Source organism: Zalophus californianus, chromosome 2 (assembly GCF_009762305.2).
Source record: "Zalophus californianus isolate mZalCal1 chromosome 2, mZalCal1.pri.v2, whole genome shotgun sequence".
NCBI classification, from domain to species: domain Eukaryota; kingdom Metazoa; phylum Chordata; class Mammalia; order Carnivora; family Otariidae; genus Zalophus; species Zalophus californianus.
Genome location: NC_045596.1, coordinates 82,354,926 through 82,372,300, shown reverse-complemented (window position 1 = coordinate 82,372,300; position 17,375 = coordinate 82,354,926). Strand labels below are relative to the sequence as shown.

General features: G+C 38.1%; 1 protein-coding gene across 3 annotated transcripts in view; it reads left to right on the top strand.

Moving 5' to 3' along the window:
* The window catches only part of EMCN (endomucin), a 94,585-nt gene that overhangs the window by 65,628 nt on the left and 11,582 nt on the right, over window positions 1-17,375 (top strand). For 2 of the 3 annotated variants that reach the window (XM_027598331.1, XM_027598330.1), the window contains exons 6-11: window positions 7,546-7,638; window positions 8,071-8,124; window positions 9,806-9,901; window positions 14,322-14,346; window positions 15,752-15,813; window positions 16,175-16,198. In XM_027598331.1, coding sequence (XP_027454132.1) covers window positions 7,546-7,638; window positions 8,071-8,124; window positions 9,806-9,901; window positions 14,322-14,346; window positions 15,752-15,813; window positions 16,175-16,198 — 354 coding nt within the window. The remainder of the gene's footprint in view (window positions 1-7,545; window positions 7,639-8,070; window positions 8,125-9,805; window positions 9,902-14,321; window positions 14,347-15,751; window positions 15,814-16,174; window positions 16,199-17,375) is intronic. The other variant, XM_027598332.1, reaches the window with a different exon arrangement.

Below are 17,375 nucleotides of genomic sequence, written 5' to 3'. Positions count from 1 at the left end.
CAGACATTACAAGTCCTACCAAACCTGACCACTGGCCTTTGGAAAGGAGAATGCTCCACCTGGGCATATTCACTGTGCTCAACACTCTGTGTAATGCTTGAAAATTGGTTGCTGACCTCTAGGAATTTATATAATGTGAATCATCAATCCTTCTATGCAGAAGGTTACTTATCTGAGTTTTCTAACTTTGAATAACAGAATCTTGACACAACTGTTCAGGTAGAATCCACTCAAGCTAGAAATATACCTATAGCAAAGCAGTATCTAGAGGCTTATTATTTTTTTAACTTGGAAATTTTATAATGTTTTAAAGATTAGTTGAGAATAAAAGGACTCACTAATGGAAGATGTCAATACTGATGTGATAGGGTCTACCATAAACTTCCACTTAAGAAATTATATAAATCTGCGAATAGCTAAGTGGTTTCTCCTCTAGTTCAGAAATCTGTGGAGTCTCCAAGAAGTTCTTGTGTTTCTCTAGTCTACAGGGAAGGTCACAAGAACTCACAGTCTCAACTGATTAGCTATTAGGAATAATTCTCTCTGTCTTCTTGTATGTATCTGCATGGTCCGATTTGGCCTGTTGAAGGAAGGAGGTGTTTAGTTTGTCTCGATGGAAAGAAGTTTGTCTTGATTGGGGTCTAAATTGAAATAGACTATATTTTATGTAACAGAATAAGAGGCATGAACTTGTAACTCATTCCTGCCGAAGTGCAGCAGCAGGCAGCACAGAGTCATGTTTGACAACACAGACTCGAGAGCCTGCATGCAAATCCTGACTCTGCCATCTACGTGCTGTGTGACTTTGGGCAAATCACTTCATCTCCCTGGGCTTCAGTTTCCACTTTGTAAAATGCAAATATTTACAATGCAATAATTGAATGAATTAATATTTGTAAAACACTTAGAACAGTGCCCAACACATGGGATCCCAAAAGGGTTTGAAAAGAAAATCCTATTCAATATTTTAATGTCCATATTTTGAAATGCTTACCTTCATATTCTCAGAAAGCATAACACAGTTACATATTATAAAGCTTTTCAGTGTTTTCAGGTCATATTTTTCAAATTGTGAATTTAAGGTAAGATGACTTTTCTATGTTAGGGGAAGGGTAAGAACATCCTAAACCTTTAGAATGCTGAGGAAAAATTTCATTGATTTCATTGATAATGATGCCGTTAACAAGTAAGATGAACTTAACTCACTTAAAACCTGTTGGTTACCTGGTGTGATAAAAAGGGAAAAGAAGGACTTTTGAGTCCTACTTGGTTTATGTCTTAGTTCCAAGCCATAGTATCTCTCATGTTTAAAGCACAAGATTAAAAATATTTCAGAATAAGATGATTAACACAGTGCCTCATTCATTCTTTTTATATTGTATACAACTTTCTGGAAATTAATAACTATTTATATTCAACTAACAAAAAATATATCCTTCTTCAACATATAATTCTACAAAGTTATGTAAAGTAAATAAATCTCCATTCACAGTTATCAATGAGTTAGAAGATTCTGTTACCCAAGGTTAGTCACATTGATGGTGCAAAGTGAAAGAAATTTGAGGTAAAACTTTTTTTTTTTTTTGCATTGCTTTAAGAGTACACCGAGATTGGGGCACCTTGGGTAGCTTAGTCAGTGAAACGTCTGCCTTTGGCTCAAGTCATGATCTCAGGGTCCTGGAATGGAGCCCTGCATCGGTGGAGATTCGGCTTATCTCTCTCCCTCTGTCCCCACGCCCCACTTGTGCGCTTACTCTCTCTCTCTCAAATAAATAAATAAAATCTTTAAAAAAAATAGTACACCAAGGTCAGAAAGGTAAGGTCTTATGAGAACAGAGAACTTCCCTTTTGATATTTTGCCCATTAAGTAGACAGGGAATACCATTATAGGTGAAAATACATTCTAACTATGACAAAATCTGGACTGAAAAGAACCTTGAGAAGAATCCAAAATGTTAATGCTAGAACAGACTTCAGGGATCGTATCGGCATATTCCCCTCCCAAAACAGAGAATGGTACCAACCATACTCCTAGCATTTATTGTCCCCACCACTTATATGCCACTTACTTATAGAAGAAACCACTTTTTCTCTGATAATGAAAACCTAGAGTACACTGTGCTTCTTTTTCTGAGTGTCAGGATGCTCAGAGTCAATTCTTACAGGAACACCAGAAACTGTATTAATGTTTGGTATTAATTCTTAGAAGGAACCTGTTTATTTCATCCATTTGCATTGGTTCTGATTTCCTATTTCTATTGTATTCATCTTATGGTATATGTCATTGCTTCAGCTACTCGGATCCTTTTTATTAAGAGTTAGCTCATAAGTAAAATTTAATGGGCAATAACAGAGGCTCTCTTAGTTTGACCCCTGACATATTGTTTTGTCTTATTCTTTATTTCTTGTTTTACATCTATCCACTTTGGGCTGTGCTTCTCACCTCCCCTGCAAGGATATAAGCTCCTTAAATGCAATAACTACCTTTTGTATTCCACTCTATTTCTTTCAATATCTCCTGTTGAACCGGAGTAGGTGTTCACTTTTTTCTTATTGTAGAATGAATGAAAATATTAATGTTACAATGATCTTAAACCTGTACCAGTCCAAATATGAAGATACAAAAGGTGTGCCCATTAATTCATTTCATCTTTAACAGTAGTCACTTCTGCCAAAAAGTTTGTTTATCCATAGAGCAAAGATTTACAGACCCTACTTCCAGACACTGTTCTAACATTTGGGAAACATCAGTGAGGAAAATATTATCCTTGCCCTCAAGGGTCTTAGTTAGAAGATGGTCAATGTGATGAGAAAGAAAGAATGCACAGCAGTGTAGGAAGAAGGGCTTAGGAGGGGAAGAAAGGTGGCGACCAGTTTGCAGGACTGGAAAAAGTGGTCAAGGTAAGCTTTCCTAAAATGATTTGAGTAAGTACGAGGAAGTGAGCAAACCAATCTGTGAAAGAAGAGCACCCAGGCTTGAGGAGAGATCCTGTGTGTTTCAGTGCCTGCACTGAGTAAGCAGGGCAGGATATTTGCCAGGCAGATTGCCTAGGCTTTGGAGGGTTATCGCAAGGACTTTGGCTTTTTCCATAAGTGGAATGGGGAAATATTGTGTGTCTTGAGCAAAGCAGTGACATGATCTGAGTCATATTTTATAAATATAAATCTGAGAGCTAAGGAGAGCCTGTCAGATGAAGCAAAAATACTTTGGAAATTTTCCAGGAGAGAGATGATATTAGCTTGGACCAGGGTAGTCACAGGGTAGGTTGCATGAAATCTCTATATATTTCGGAGGTGAAGCCAATAGATATTCCTGCTGATCCTGCATGTGGGGTAGGATGTAAAAGATGAGGCAAAATAGCTATGAGGTCTTTGGCCTAAAAGATTGGAAGGAATGATTGCCAGATGGAAAACCTGCAGATAAAGCAGAAGTTCAAGTTTGGACATGTTGAATTTAAGATGTTTATTATTTGCTGAGTAAGTATGTGGCTTTATGCATCTGGAGTTTAAGAATGAGATCTGGGCTGGAAATATAAATTCGGGGATCATTGAGATTGATGTTGTATTTAAGCCTTGAAAGTGAATGAGATCATCAAAGAAATTAGTGTAGTTAGAGATGAAGACAAAGTAGTAAGCCTCAGGACCCTCTAAGATTGTGAGTCAGAGAAAGAAAGGGGAACCAGCCAGAGACCAAGAAGAATAAGCCATAAGCTGTGCTCCTACTGGTAGCCATGTGAAGAAAAGGTGTTAAGGAAGAGTGAATGATTTATTGTGTCAAATGCTGAAAAGTCATTTTTAAAAATGAGACATGAATCCATCAAATTGCAATTAAACACAAGTCCCAGTGATGGGAAAAATCTTTCAATTCAATTGAGTTTAGCCCCTCAGGTACTTAACTTTAAGTGTCCAAATATTAGAAAGAAGTGTAGGCAACATACAAGAAATAAAAATAGAATATATAGTTTTATTTTCTTTTTCATATAGAATGTCTTATTCTCTACTGCCAATCACACTTTTCTCCCATTAATATCTATGTATCTTATATACCCTCTTCTAAGAGGGCAACAGGGACTCCTCTAGCCTGAGTATCTCCTCAGACGAGTTTCTGGCTCCAAGAATAAACCTGCTTTCATATCTTTGTTAGGCTCAGTCATTGGCTGGGGGAAGCCTGGGGGAGGCATGGCATCAGCAAGAACACAATGATGAATTTCAGAAAGCAGGTGAGAAAGCTTGGTCAGTTACACTGCCGTAGTTGGAGTTTCCTGGCTTGCAAACTGGGTTTAAATTATGACACAACAGGGGAGCCTGGATGGCTTAGTTGGTTAAATGTCTGCTTTCAGCTCAGGTCATGATCCCGGGTTCCTGGGATCAAGGCCCATGTTGGGCTCCTTGTTCACCGGGAAGCCTGCTTCTGCCTCTCCCTCTGCTGCTCCCCCTGCTTGTGCTCTCTCTCTCTCTCTCTCTCTCTCTGACAAATAAATAAATAAATAAAATCTTTAAAAAATGACACAACATATCTGCAATTAAATAATCACTATAATCACCAAAAGTCAGGGTCCCACAGTAAATCTATGTCATGTAAGAGTGCTATATACTCCAGTTATTCCAATTCCTGGTTAGAGAAAAGGAGCATCCAAAAACACGGAGGTGTCAGAATAGTCTATTGCATTTATTTTTACGTTAAGAATTTTTGGAAAAAAATGGGACAAGTTGACTTTAGTTGAAAAGTACAACTCTTTAGAGGCCTAATCACAATATAATAAAAAGATTATAAAATAATATAATAATAAAATATAAAATAATGTAATATAAATATATTAGTATCAAGTACTTTTCTAAGCCATTTAAATTTAATTTTATCCATTTGACTTTACAACACTATGATACAGAACTATTAAAATCACCACTTGTACATGTGGAAACTCAAGCACAAAGAGGTTAAGTGACTTGCCCAGCATTTTATAGGAAACAAGTTCTATAGTCTGATTTGAACCCGCTTACTCTGACTTCAGAATCATGCTGTTAACTACTCCACTATACTTCTCCTGTACCTCCTCTGCCAATGCTGTTTTAGTAGTAATGTAGCATAATAGAGTCTCAACAAAATCCACAGAGATCATCAGCTCTGAACACATCATGGATCCTTCTGTCTTCGTCACAGAAAGAATTCCATTAGGGCCACAATTTATGAATTAAGCCAAGAATAATAATTTCACTGATATGAGCATACTAATAGGGTTTCTCAAATTGTGAGTTAATTTCCAAAAGTGGGTCATGGCCAATATTGGAAAAATTAAATAAAAGATAATAGAAAACAAAATACCAGAAGGCATCACACATAATAGAGGTAAAGTGTGTGAGTGTGTATGCGTGTGTGTGTGTGTGTGTGTGTGTGTGTGTGTGTAGGTGTGACAGATTCAGAAATGATTTTTTAGGGGCGCCAGGGTGGCTCAGTTGGTTAAGCGACTGCCTTCAGCTCAGGTCATGATCCTGGAGTCATGGGATGGAGTCCCGCATCGGGCTCCCTGCTCGGCAGGGTGTCTGCTTCTCCCTCTGACCCTCTTCCCTCTCGTGCTCTCTCTCTCTCTCATTGTCTCTCTCAAATAAATAAATAAAATCTTTAAAAAAATTTTTTTTTAAAATATTTATTTATTTGAGAGAGAGAGAGAATAAGAGCATGAGTGGGGGAACGGCAAAGAGAGAGGGAGAGAGAATCTGAAGCAGACTCACTGCTGAGCGCTGAGCCCAACTCGGGGCTTGATCCCACGACCCATAAGATCACAATCTGAGCCGAAATCAAGAGTCAGATGCTCAACCAACTGAGCCACCCAGGCACCCCCAGAAATGACTTATTAATTGAAGGTTGCAGTTAAAAGAAAAACAAAACTTTTAAAGGCTTTGTCCAAGGAGCCAATAAATTCTTCTTTCAAGAAGGGTTAACTCTATTGCCAACCCCCATGGATCATTAGTAATAACAGTTGGCACTGGACAATCAACATGTGTTAAGTAGGAAAGTTTGGAGTTTTATCTAAACCACATATGTTATATTCAGAATTGTAACCACTTAGCTTTTCTATGAGATGGTAGTAAGATCGGATATGGAGTCTTTAAAATTAACCCTTGGGAAATCCCAGGTAATTTAATCAGCCATCTTGTTCTCTACCAACACAATCAAAAGAGCAATGTTCTCACTAAAACACTTGATGCAGGAAAAAGCAGCTGAAAGTACCAAGGTTTCAGCTAGTTCCCACTCTTTCATTTAATATTTCTTTTTTTTGCCCATTTAGTGCACTAGGCTGACATTTTTCTTTGTTCTTATGGGCATCCCACAGATTTCTTGCATGGCAAGAACGGTACAGACTCTAAACGTTATTCTTCCCCCACAGATGTCAAAAAGGCATGATCATGCACTGCGTGCTGGGCTGTGGGTGGCAGAGGGAAAGATCCAAGGCAATCATAGGCAATATCAATTTCTCTGATGCAATTATATACATCCTCAATACTCCACAGGGGGCCATAAGTATGAAAGATGCCTCTTGCTTCAGCCAAGCAGCTAGCTCCATTTCACTGCACACCCACTACAGGTAGAGCTCCATGTGGAGTTACGGCCTTCACACCGCAGGAACTTAAACTTCAGCGGTGAGACAAGGCAAACAGGTGTGATCAAAGGAGATCACTTTAAACTACATCCTTTGAAAAATAATTCTTTTTCAAAATCATTCTAAATACAAACGGTGTTTTGTCCCAAATTCACAAGAATAAATACTCCAAGCTTATAAAGCATTTACATATTGGTATTTCCTTGCAACTTGTTGAGATTAGTGGATGTTGAATAATGCATTTTTATTTATGACTTTTGTTTCAGGCCTTCTGGTGGAAGATGGCAGATGTTGACTTAAGTAAACTAATAATAATAAAAAATAATAATCATAATAACTTAAAATTAACAATTTCTTTGGAAGAAGAGCATGAAACAGTGGTGGAAATGCAGTTATTATAGAGAAGGCACATACATGTAAACAACGACTGAGGTTTAAGGGTGAAAATGAAGGAATCTTCCTTGATATCTTCCCCAGTCCTTTTAACCAAAACCTCAGTTGCAATCTTTTCTAAGAAACAGGATAAAATCTGAAGTCCTGCGCATTTATATCTATTTTAAGTTGTGTGTTGGAAAAAAAAAAAATCTCTATCCCCCGAAGTTGTAATATCTGAAATGTGACTACTGCTGTTGAATAGATTTGCGTCCCACAAGAATGTCATGCAGCGGGTGATACAGACTGCAGCCTAGGATAAGAGACGTAACTTCAGCTTTCTTGGCCAGTATTTCAAGATGTGATACTGATTACCCAGGTTTTGTGATTCCAAATTTAATCATCTCTACCGGAGAAATAAAGGAACTTATGATTTAGTGTACGATTGTGTGTATCCTATGATTCCACAATAAACAGTTTCACAGGTCCTCAGAAATGCAAACTATTAAAATCTGCAAAGAGATTCAGTAAGAATTAACACCCTCGTCTGACTGGATCTGTGATTTCCCTACAGTTAACCCTCTACATCCAGAGGCGTCACCTTCTAACCCCAGTACATTACCCTCAATCTCAGTTACAACGCCAGGAAACAGCTCCCAGTTTCAAGGTATGACTTCTGTGTGCATGAATGGACATGTGCTTTCCTTGACCCCTTCTCACCAAGAAAACCCTACAAATCTTTTTTTTTTAACAGCTTTATTGAGCTATAATTGAAATACAAAACAAAACTGCACATCTGTGGTAAAATAGGGACACAAGGAAACTTTGAAAGTGATAGATATGTCTATTACCTTGATTGTGGTGATAGTTTCACAGGTATAGGCGTTTGTCCAAATTCCTCAAACTGTATACATTAACTCCCTACCAGTCTTGATTTACAAAACAGAGTTCTCTCAGAATGAGAGAGCTTTTTTTCCACTTGAAGCATCATACCTAGAGATCACAAAGGCTTGCTTAAATGGGGGTGGGGGAGAGGATTGTGAGGATTGGCACACATTAACCAAAGGTGACTTACTGTTTTTCTTTCTTAAAATAATAGGTACTGAGGATGCAAAAAATGCAAGCTCTTCTTCAGCCAGCCCCTCTTACTCCAGTGAGTAACAGATGTATCTTCATTCGTGGCAACAAATACGCAAAATGTTTGAATGTGCCTGATAACAGAGAGGATTCGATTATTGACAGCCTTTTATCAACTTTACTAAACCTGCGGTTTCATTATAATCCTACCTAATTTTCGTCTGCTTTGAGAATTTCCTGCTATTGCATCTGATTTTAACGGGCACACCTTTGGGATTTTTTTCTTACCCTAGTCCTAAGCAACTACCACCAAGGGTCAGGGTGAATTGATAAGACTAGTCCCAGATAAGCCAAAGAGCATGCAGAGAGCTCCGTAAAAATGAATTGTTCACCTACACAGAACTTTACCTTATGTTAAAAATGGCCTTTAAAGAAATACTCCATTTTAGCAAAAACATGTATATATCATGTAACATATATGTGTGTTCTAGGTCTGAATAGAAAAAACTCCACTCATTTTCCTAGAAATGAAGAATAAGGTGAATGTATATGAAGTCAATGATAAAAGATTATCTCGGTTTAGGTAAAGCCATTCCATTCAACAAGTCAACATTGCATTTATTGACCTGTTAATTCATGGCATCTTCATTTTGGGAGGCATTCATCATCTCGCTCAAGGTCTAATATGAAACAAATATTTAACTATAACTTTGGAAGTATAAACCATCCTATAGAAAATTGGATAAATACGAGGTGGACATATGCAAGCAGATGAGAAGACAGCGCTAAATAATAACTACGGCCCCCACATCTCCGCTCGTACGGCCATGACAGCTTCGTCTTTTCATCACTGTTGCTTTAACCTGGACAGTGATTGTCACAAAAGAAGACAGATGTTAAAACCAAACCAAAACAGCAAGACCCTCCTCTGAATAAAAACTCACCCCGATTTACTGTCACAACTCCACTCCTTTAAATGTATGTGCACGAACACACATACGTCTTTCTTGAACCGTGTGCTCATTTTTAAAAAATCGTATCCACTCTGATATCCATTTATGTCCACTTATGCTATTTTATACCTTTTCTAGTTTTAAGATATTATTATGGAAAGATAAGCCATAAGTGCACAGGCAGAGAGCTCCTTAAAAACGAATTATTCACCTTCACAGAACTTTATGTTAAAAATGGCCTTGAAAGAAACGCTCCATTTTAGCAAAAACATATATATCATATACCATATACCATATGTGTGTATTCTACGACTGAATAGAAAAAATCCATTCATTTCCTTAGAAATTGAGAATTTCTGAGTTTTTTAGGAAGCCAATATCACGACTAGAGCAGTTCCAGTATGGGATAGATGATAGATAGATAGATATTCCAGTAACCTTTTTATGAAGTAGTAAGGGATATAATGTGTGAATGTGGGTCAGACCATAGTCTAGAGGACATCTTCTGATTCTCCAGTCTTCCATCTCCCCACTTTTCCAGTCTCTAAGAAGGTGAGAAAATCGGCTCCCTTACATTTGGAACTTTATTTCAAAAGGCTGCAAGACTGACATCAAGTGGATACGTCAGAAATGACAACTAGAGTAAAACCTCTGAATCAGATAAATCTTCTTTGCTGAAAATATAGTCTGTTTAATAGAGTGATGTTTGAAGAAGGGAGGATGCATGCGTGCCTTTGCTCTGTAAACTCTTTACAGTTAAAGTCAATAGCCACTCTAATTGACAGTGTCTTCAATACTTTTTAGGTATTATTTTGCCAGTGGTGATTGCTTTGATTGTAGTGACACTTTCTGCATTTGTTCTTGTGGGTTTGTATCGAATGTGCTGGAAGACAGACCCAGGTAGGTAACAGGGTTTTGTTTCATTTTGTTTTCTGAAAGGTGAACATATGTTCAATCTAAACTTGAATTTAAACTCAAGGGGAAAGGAGGATTACAGAAGGAAATAAAATGCCCTATTGCTTGATCACAGAAATAGAGGAGAAGGGGCAAAGAAACCCACTGAATGCTGATGAATGTAAGGGGTGAGGATTACCTGCTAGTGGCAGATACTATCAAATATGGACAGATTCTTTTTAATGAAATAACCCCCGTTCTGTGAGTGGTCAGGGGACTATGGTATAACGGAGGCATAAAACGACACACCTTAACTGCAGTGAAGAATTTTTCCACTTCCATGTGACAGAGAATAGACAAAAGCGTTGCTAAGACTTTAGTTGAGGGGCCCACAATCTCAGGAAGAGCATTCTATGACGTCAGCCCTCCTGGGAGGTACAGCTTCCTTCCAAGGAAGGTGTCTTCCGTGGCTGTGTGTTCCGCTAATTGATTCAGCTCCTCAGGATTGAACAGGAGTGCGATTTTTGGTGGGCTTTTAGCTTGACCGTTCTTTCTTATCCTCCTTAATCTCTCCAGTGGCGTTTGAAGTCTTTCCTCTTTTCTTTAAAATAGCACTGCTGCTCTCAACTATAGAGAACAAACTGAGAGATGCTGGAGGGGGGATGGGTGAAATGGGTGACAGGGATGAAGGAGGGCATGCTTGTGATGAGCATCGGATGATGTATGGAAGTGACGACTCTCTAAATTCTACTCCTGAAACTAAAATTAATTAATTAATTAACTTAATTAATTAATCGCACTGCTCTCTTTTACATCCTCACTCTGTTTTTCTTTTTTTTTCTTTTTGCGGTTTCATCTTCTCCCTCCTCTTAAGTATTTATGGTTTCCATAATGGCATTATATTTTTATTCTTTTTTAAATTTTTTTTATTTTAAAATAGACTGAGATTTACAGAAAAGTGACAAGGCTAGTTAGAGAGTTCCCATACACCACCCTGTTTCCCTTATTATTAATATCTTAGAGTAGTATTGCTCTATCTGTCACAATTAATTAGCCATATGGATGCGTTGTTATTAGTTAAATCCCTACCTTATTCAGATTTCCTAAAGTCTTCATTCAGTCTTTTTTCCATCCCAGATACTTGAGCTCCTCTCGAACCACCTTCAGTTTCCGTAGCTCGGCATTCCCCTCCCTTGTCTTAAACATTGACCTATCTTTCTATTCCAGACCTGAGCCCTGGTTGTGTACCGTAGTGTCACGGCCCCATGCCTTCATCGGTGCTATTCCCTCGCCTAGAACACCTTGCTCACCACTTAACTTTTATAACATACCCAATCTCCAATCTATCCATGAAAGATCTAGCTCACACAGCAACTGAGAGTATCTCTCTATAACACACCATCTCCTTAAGAAGAATAGAGTTTTTTCTTCTAATTGCACAGAATTTTGTGATATTATTCATCACATGATCGTAGAGTTACTTCTCTATGTGCCCGCTGTCCCCGCAAGATGGGTCTTTGTTCTATTGGGGTTGCTATCACCAAAAATTCCACGGACAGGGTGGCTTCAACGACAAACATTTCTCATGGTTCTGGAGGCTGAGAAGTCCAATCAAGGCGGCCTCACATCTGATGTCGGACGAGGGCACTCTTCCTGCTTTCTACACAGCCACGCTCTCACCGTGTCTTCACGTGGCAAAGGGGACAGGAGAGCTCCCTGGGGTCCCTTTTATAAGGGCACGAATCCCATTCGTGAGGACTCCACTCTCATGACTTAATGACCTTCCAAATGTTCCATCTCCTAATATCATCCTATTGGGCATTAAGATTTAACAGATGAATTTTAGGAGGACAGAAACAGTCCATAACATCAGGCAAGCCCTCCAACTCACAAACCACATAGTGTTCGCATTGCATTGTGCATAATATATAGCAGAACCTTACTAGATGCTTGTCAAAATAAATTTTTAAATTTCCAATAAAATAGAACCTTCCCTTTCCTCACTTCAATTCTAAATATTTCACTAACAAGAATACCACCTAAGTCTCATATCCTATTAAGAAGTAAAAATTGATTATTTTTATCTTTATTTTTTATATATTTATTTATTTATTTGAGAGAGAGAGAGAGCATGAGCGGGAGGGGCAGAGGGAGAGAGAATCTCAAGCAGACTCTGCGTGTGTGTGGAGCCTGTCATAGGGCTTGTTCTCACGACCCTAAGGTCACGACTTGAGCCTAAATCAAGAGTTGGACGCTTAACAGACTGCACCACCCAGATGCCCCAAAATTGATTAATTTTAGAAGATATGCAAGCCACACTCTTCTTTACCCCATGAACAGTGCGCCCCCAAGATACTAAGGGATGCTGTTCCTATGGCCAATCCCTGACCATTCATGGCACAAAGTTCAGGGCAGGAGCGTGACAGTACAAGGCAAAGTTACACAAAAAACCAGTAGTGTTCATTTTAGCTCTTATTGGAAAATAAGCAGAAAACAAATAAATGCCTTTCCCTTTGGGAGTTAGTGAATAAACTTCTTAATAATGTCTGAAATATGTTTCCTTAGTCAATTTCCAGAGGGGAAATAGCAATTTTATAAATCAGTTTAATTTCTCTAAGTTTCTAAACCACCAATACTATCTTTTATGGGAAATCGACCATTCCAAGGTGAAGCCTGTGGGTGTTGAGTATGTAGGATAGGTTAAAAAAAATTAATGAGCTAAATCCATTTTTAAAAATATCCTGTACTGAAAGACTGCTTTGCATAAGAAGATTTGCAAATAAGTTATTTGAAAAGTTGACATTTTCTATTAAAGAAGATGAATTGGATGAATTCGATCATTCAGGGAAAAATATATAAAATCCCTACTGCTATGGAGAGTTATTGTGGAGGCATATAATACTTTATAACAAAGTTCAGCAATTATACAATTAGCCAAATCTATGTGGCTATTGTTAACTTTGCTTTCCAAGCAGAATTTTACAGAATTGTTATTAAATTAGCACCATTAGACACCCACAGTTAATCTCTCTTCAAGTATGTGGGTGAGACTTCATCAAGTTCAGAAAACTTGTAAACCCTCTCTGCTTTGTGGAAGACAACATGAATCAGAGATTTTGGTATGAAATTAAGCTTATCTAGATAATGTTGACCGTGGTCTGAGCTTTAACCCAAGGACGAGCAGCATATATGCAGAAGATTGTCTGTTGGCATGCGTCTATTTGCTAATGAACCCGTATTGCAGTATTCTAAGGAAAAATATTAAAACAAGCACGCAAAAAAGTATCAACTCATTCTGAAACAGGGTTATGAGCATCACGAGTGATATCACACATAACACTTAAAATAAGAATAAAAAATGCTGCTAAAATCCTACTGATGTTGGGAAGACAAAGTTAGATCGAGTTGGTGAGCAACATATGGCGCCATGAGTTAAGTCCTAGGGATTAAGAGTCATGATGGCTTGTCTTTGCCAAGGTGACGGAAATAGAAGTAGCCAAAATATTAGTGGAAATCAAACTCTTTATAAAACAACGATGATCACCGCCAGGTAATTATATTTCAAGGGCACATCCCAATGACAAGGGCTACATTAAAGGTGAAAGGCAATCCAAGAGACAAAAGTTGAGTAGCAATGGAAGAAAAACCACAGCAAAATTGGGAACAAAACAGGGGGACCCCAAGCAATTACATTAGTTTGCCTGATGTGCCACAGATTAATGATGCAAGGTTTGACCACCAACATATCCTCCCTAAGGTCCAAGGGTTTGTGCGAAATGAAACATTCTGAATTCTCCCTCTACACCCCAAATGTCTTCTACCAGACCCTGGTGGAGCAGCCCAGCAAAACGAACAAAACGTTAGTTACAGTTAGTAGCCTCAGTGACATTTTGCAGAGCACTTTTGAGAGGCCGAATCAGTGGGCTCCAAATGCAATTAGAAATAATGTCTACATTGTTGTTCACCACAAATACAGTGATTTGTGTCTCCAGAAAGAGCAGTGTATAAAGGAGAGCCAAAAATTCAATTCGCTGGTATAAAAAGGTAATTCGATACTTTGAGGAAAATTTTTTTCAGAGATACTGAAATAAACTGAGACATTTTGTGGTGTCTGTGGGATGTGTGATAATGGATAGTAGTTTCACATAGTGATATGAAACTATAAGATTAAAATTAGTCCAGAACTAAATTCAGCAGAGTTGGCCTACTTAGGACTATCCCATGAGTGTATCAGTCATACCTGAGGAATAATAGGAACCATATCTGATAAAAAGGTCAGTGGGGCTGCAGGGGAGCTAAAAAAGTTACAAAATGGGTTTATAAACATCTCTGCACAGAAAGTAGCAGGGGTCTTGGGGTTGTTTTGTTTGTTTGTTTTTATAACCAAGCTTCTCACAGCTTTAATAACTGTTCTCTCCTCTCCTAGGCACACCGGAAAATGGAAATGACCAGTAAGTAGCCTCATCATTTTTTTTCCAGAAGCTCTGACCCCCATTTATATAGGGGAAAAAAATTAATCTTCTATTTACACTTTTTTGGGTTTATTTTTTTAAAGAATTTGTGTAAAAAGCACAAGAAGCAGGGTTTGGCTGTTTGTCAGTACTCTCTGAATCAACAGAGAAATTCCAACAACTAAAAAGAAAGATTATTCTTAAGCTTGGATAAGGTAGTAAAATGGGAAATCAAAAGGTGAAATGCAGGGGTGCCTGGGTGGCTCAGTCAGTTAAGCGTCCAACTCTTGACTTCAGCTCAGGTCATGGTGTCAGGGTTGAGAGATAAGCCCTGTGGGCTCCACGCTCAACAGGGAGTCTGCTTGGGATTCTCTCTCCCCCTCTCCCTCTGCCCCTACCCTTGCTTGTGCTCTCTCTCTCTCTCTCTCTCTCTCTCTCTCTTTCTCTAAAATAAATAAATAAAAATAAAGATGAAATGCAAAGACAGAAGAACGAATATAAATGACTATAAGGAAAAATCTCATAGAAAACATATCTAGAGTTTTAAAACAGTTTTCCCAGTGAAATTTTCAGTATGTTTATCACAGTTAGGGAATAATCTTGCCTGCATCTTGAGACAGCTCTAAGGTGGCTTTATCTTAGCAGTAGATGGTTATTCTATTTCGACCTTATTAAAACAAAACAAAAAAAAAACAGTTATTACCAATCCAGCCAGCTGTTACAATCAAGGTTCTATAAAGAAACAATTGTTTTCATGTCAAAAACAAGTTTTGTAGTTAAGATTTCTTTGTTGACCCGAATTTGCAGCCTGCCTTTATGTAGCTGTTTTTTGTATGTTCATCAAATAGTGGACTTTAAAAATAATATCCTTAGGTCATCTGTCCTTCTTTGTTAGAAATAGTGTCTCTTGAGGTGTCCAGGGAAAGTAATCTGGGTTTGAAACTGTTTAGAATCTGAGAAAGGATAGGTGGGAATTCCTGGTTCGAATGGACAGCTCAGACACTTTACTGCAGTATCTAGGCCCTCATGAAAAAGGATATCCCCAGAACTCAACATTAGCCCGGAAGGCTTGGAAACATCCCTCTGTCTTCCCTTTCATAATTCAGGACTGGAGACCTGTGCGATATGAACCTTGTAAGCAGTGTTTCACATGACCCATTTTTGTGTTTGATTTATCTATCATTGCTTAACAGTGTGACAGGGATTTATTGGCTGGATTCTAGAAGTAGAAAGTGCTATGAAAGTATATACATATCTGCATGTAAAGAGACACAGGTTTTGCCATAGACACACATAAAAATATATATATGCTTGCGTATCTTCTGTTTATTTCATGTATAATTTCTTTCACAGACAGACAATGCTAATTACGGTGGTATTGACTTATGTTTTCTGTTCCAAACAGACCTCAGTCCGATAAAGAGAGTGTGAAGCTTCTCACTGTTAAGACAATTTCTCACGAGTCTGGTAAGCTCCCAGATTGTGGATTAGCTGAAAATGGTTATTTCAAATTCTAACTTGGATTTTGTCCAGGTGAAACACAACCAAAAAGCATAATTTCTTTAGAAAAAGACAATTAGTAACTCCCCCACAATGCAAAATTCTCCTATACGGAAAAGATGAGTCCTAGAAATATTATTTTTGGTAAGATCATTGGACTATTGTATTTCTAGAGGTTGCTTTTTATAATATGAATATGTTCCAAAGAAGGGGTGGTAACTCAAGACATGTTCTACTCTGTGGTAGTAGCAGAAAGAACACTAAATGTACTACATGGTTTTTATTATTGCTGTTGCTTTGTTTCATTTTTGGTAACGGCTATCTATAGTCAACTGGAACCAGGATTCATCAGGTAAAATGCAAATCCTACTTTGTATCATTTCATATAATTTTAATTGAGCTTCCCAATGAGGAGAAAACACAATCTCCCCTTGATAAAATTTACATTTCTTTTTTCCAATTTCTTATGTTTTTAAATTGGATTTGAAATGTATAAGTTTTTCAAAACATAGGTGTGATTTGTATGAATTATATCTGCATCAAGAGTAATGAAAAATGAGATGCTAAGCAGCTTTTAAAAATGAAAAAGCACAGATTTTTTCTTGTTTTGAGTAGACCAAAGTTTCTTTAAAACCTCAATATTACAAAACAGATACATAAAAAATAATTCGCTCTACAAAACAATCCATGTGGATCTAATTTAAATACCAAGTTACATGAATACATTTACGATATTCAGCCCCCCATTTTACCTATACAAAATAGTCACAGAATACAGACAGTATGTCAGGTGAGAGCTCTTGAATAATAAGCTCCACTGTACATATGTAGCAAAAAACACTTCTGTCAAACAAAAAGCAATCAATATTGTCCCAATTCAAGAGCAAGCTATCAAAGGCTGAATGTGGTCCCAACTTCAGGTGGGAAATTCTAACGAGAACAAACTACAACATGCAGGCAGAAGCCTTGAAAGCTGAGGGTACCCAGAATCTGCAGAGATGTGCCCAGGCCCCTCATGAGAGTCATTTTCCCTTATGAAGAGACCTTCTTCATTCTTGTATCTCTTCTTCTCTTTGATGCACACATTCCCTTTATTCCCACACAGTTCTCTTGGAGGTAACTATCTGAATGGGCAAAGGAGTAAAATTCATTCATTAGGATAATTGTAAACCACTCACAGGATTCCCCCGATTATTCATCAGTCTTGACTAAATTGTCAAGCCTATTTTACGGGGTCAGGGAAGAGCAGCCTACATGTGAACTAGTGTTAAATAAGGATCCTGAATGTGACCATACTATTTGCCAAGAAAAGTTCTCAGAATCTGCCTGTGGCTTGCAAGTCAGCGTCACAATAATTTCATGCATTCTCCTTACTCTGGTGGGGATTTAACAAAACACTCTGCAGCCCCCAGGCTCTCTGAGCTATGGGAGCCCCCGGCTCCGTGTATGAGCCCCTGGTTATCCTTGTGAGGAGAGGCCTGGGATTAAGACCACCTGCCCTACTCCCCATGTCTACCAGGGAAATGACA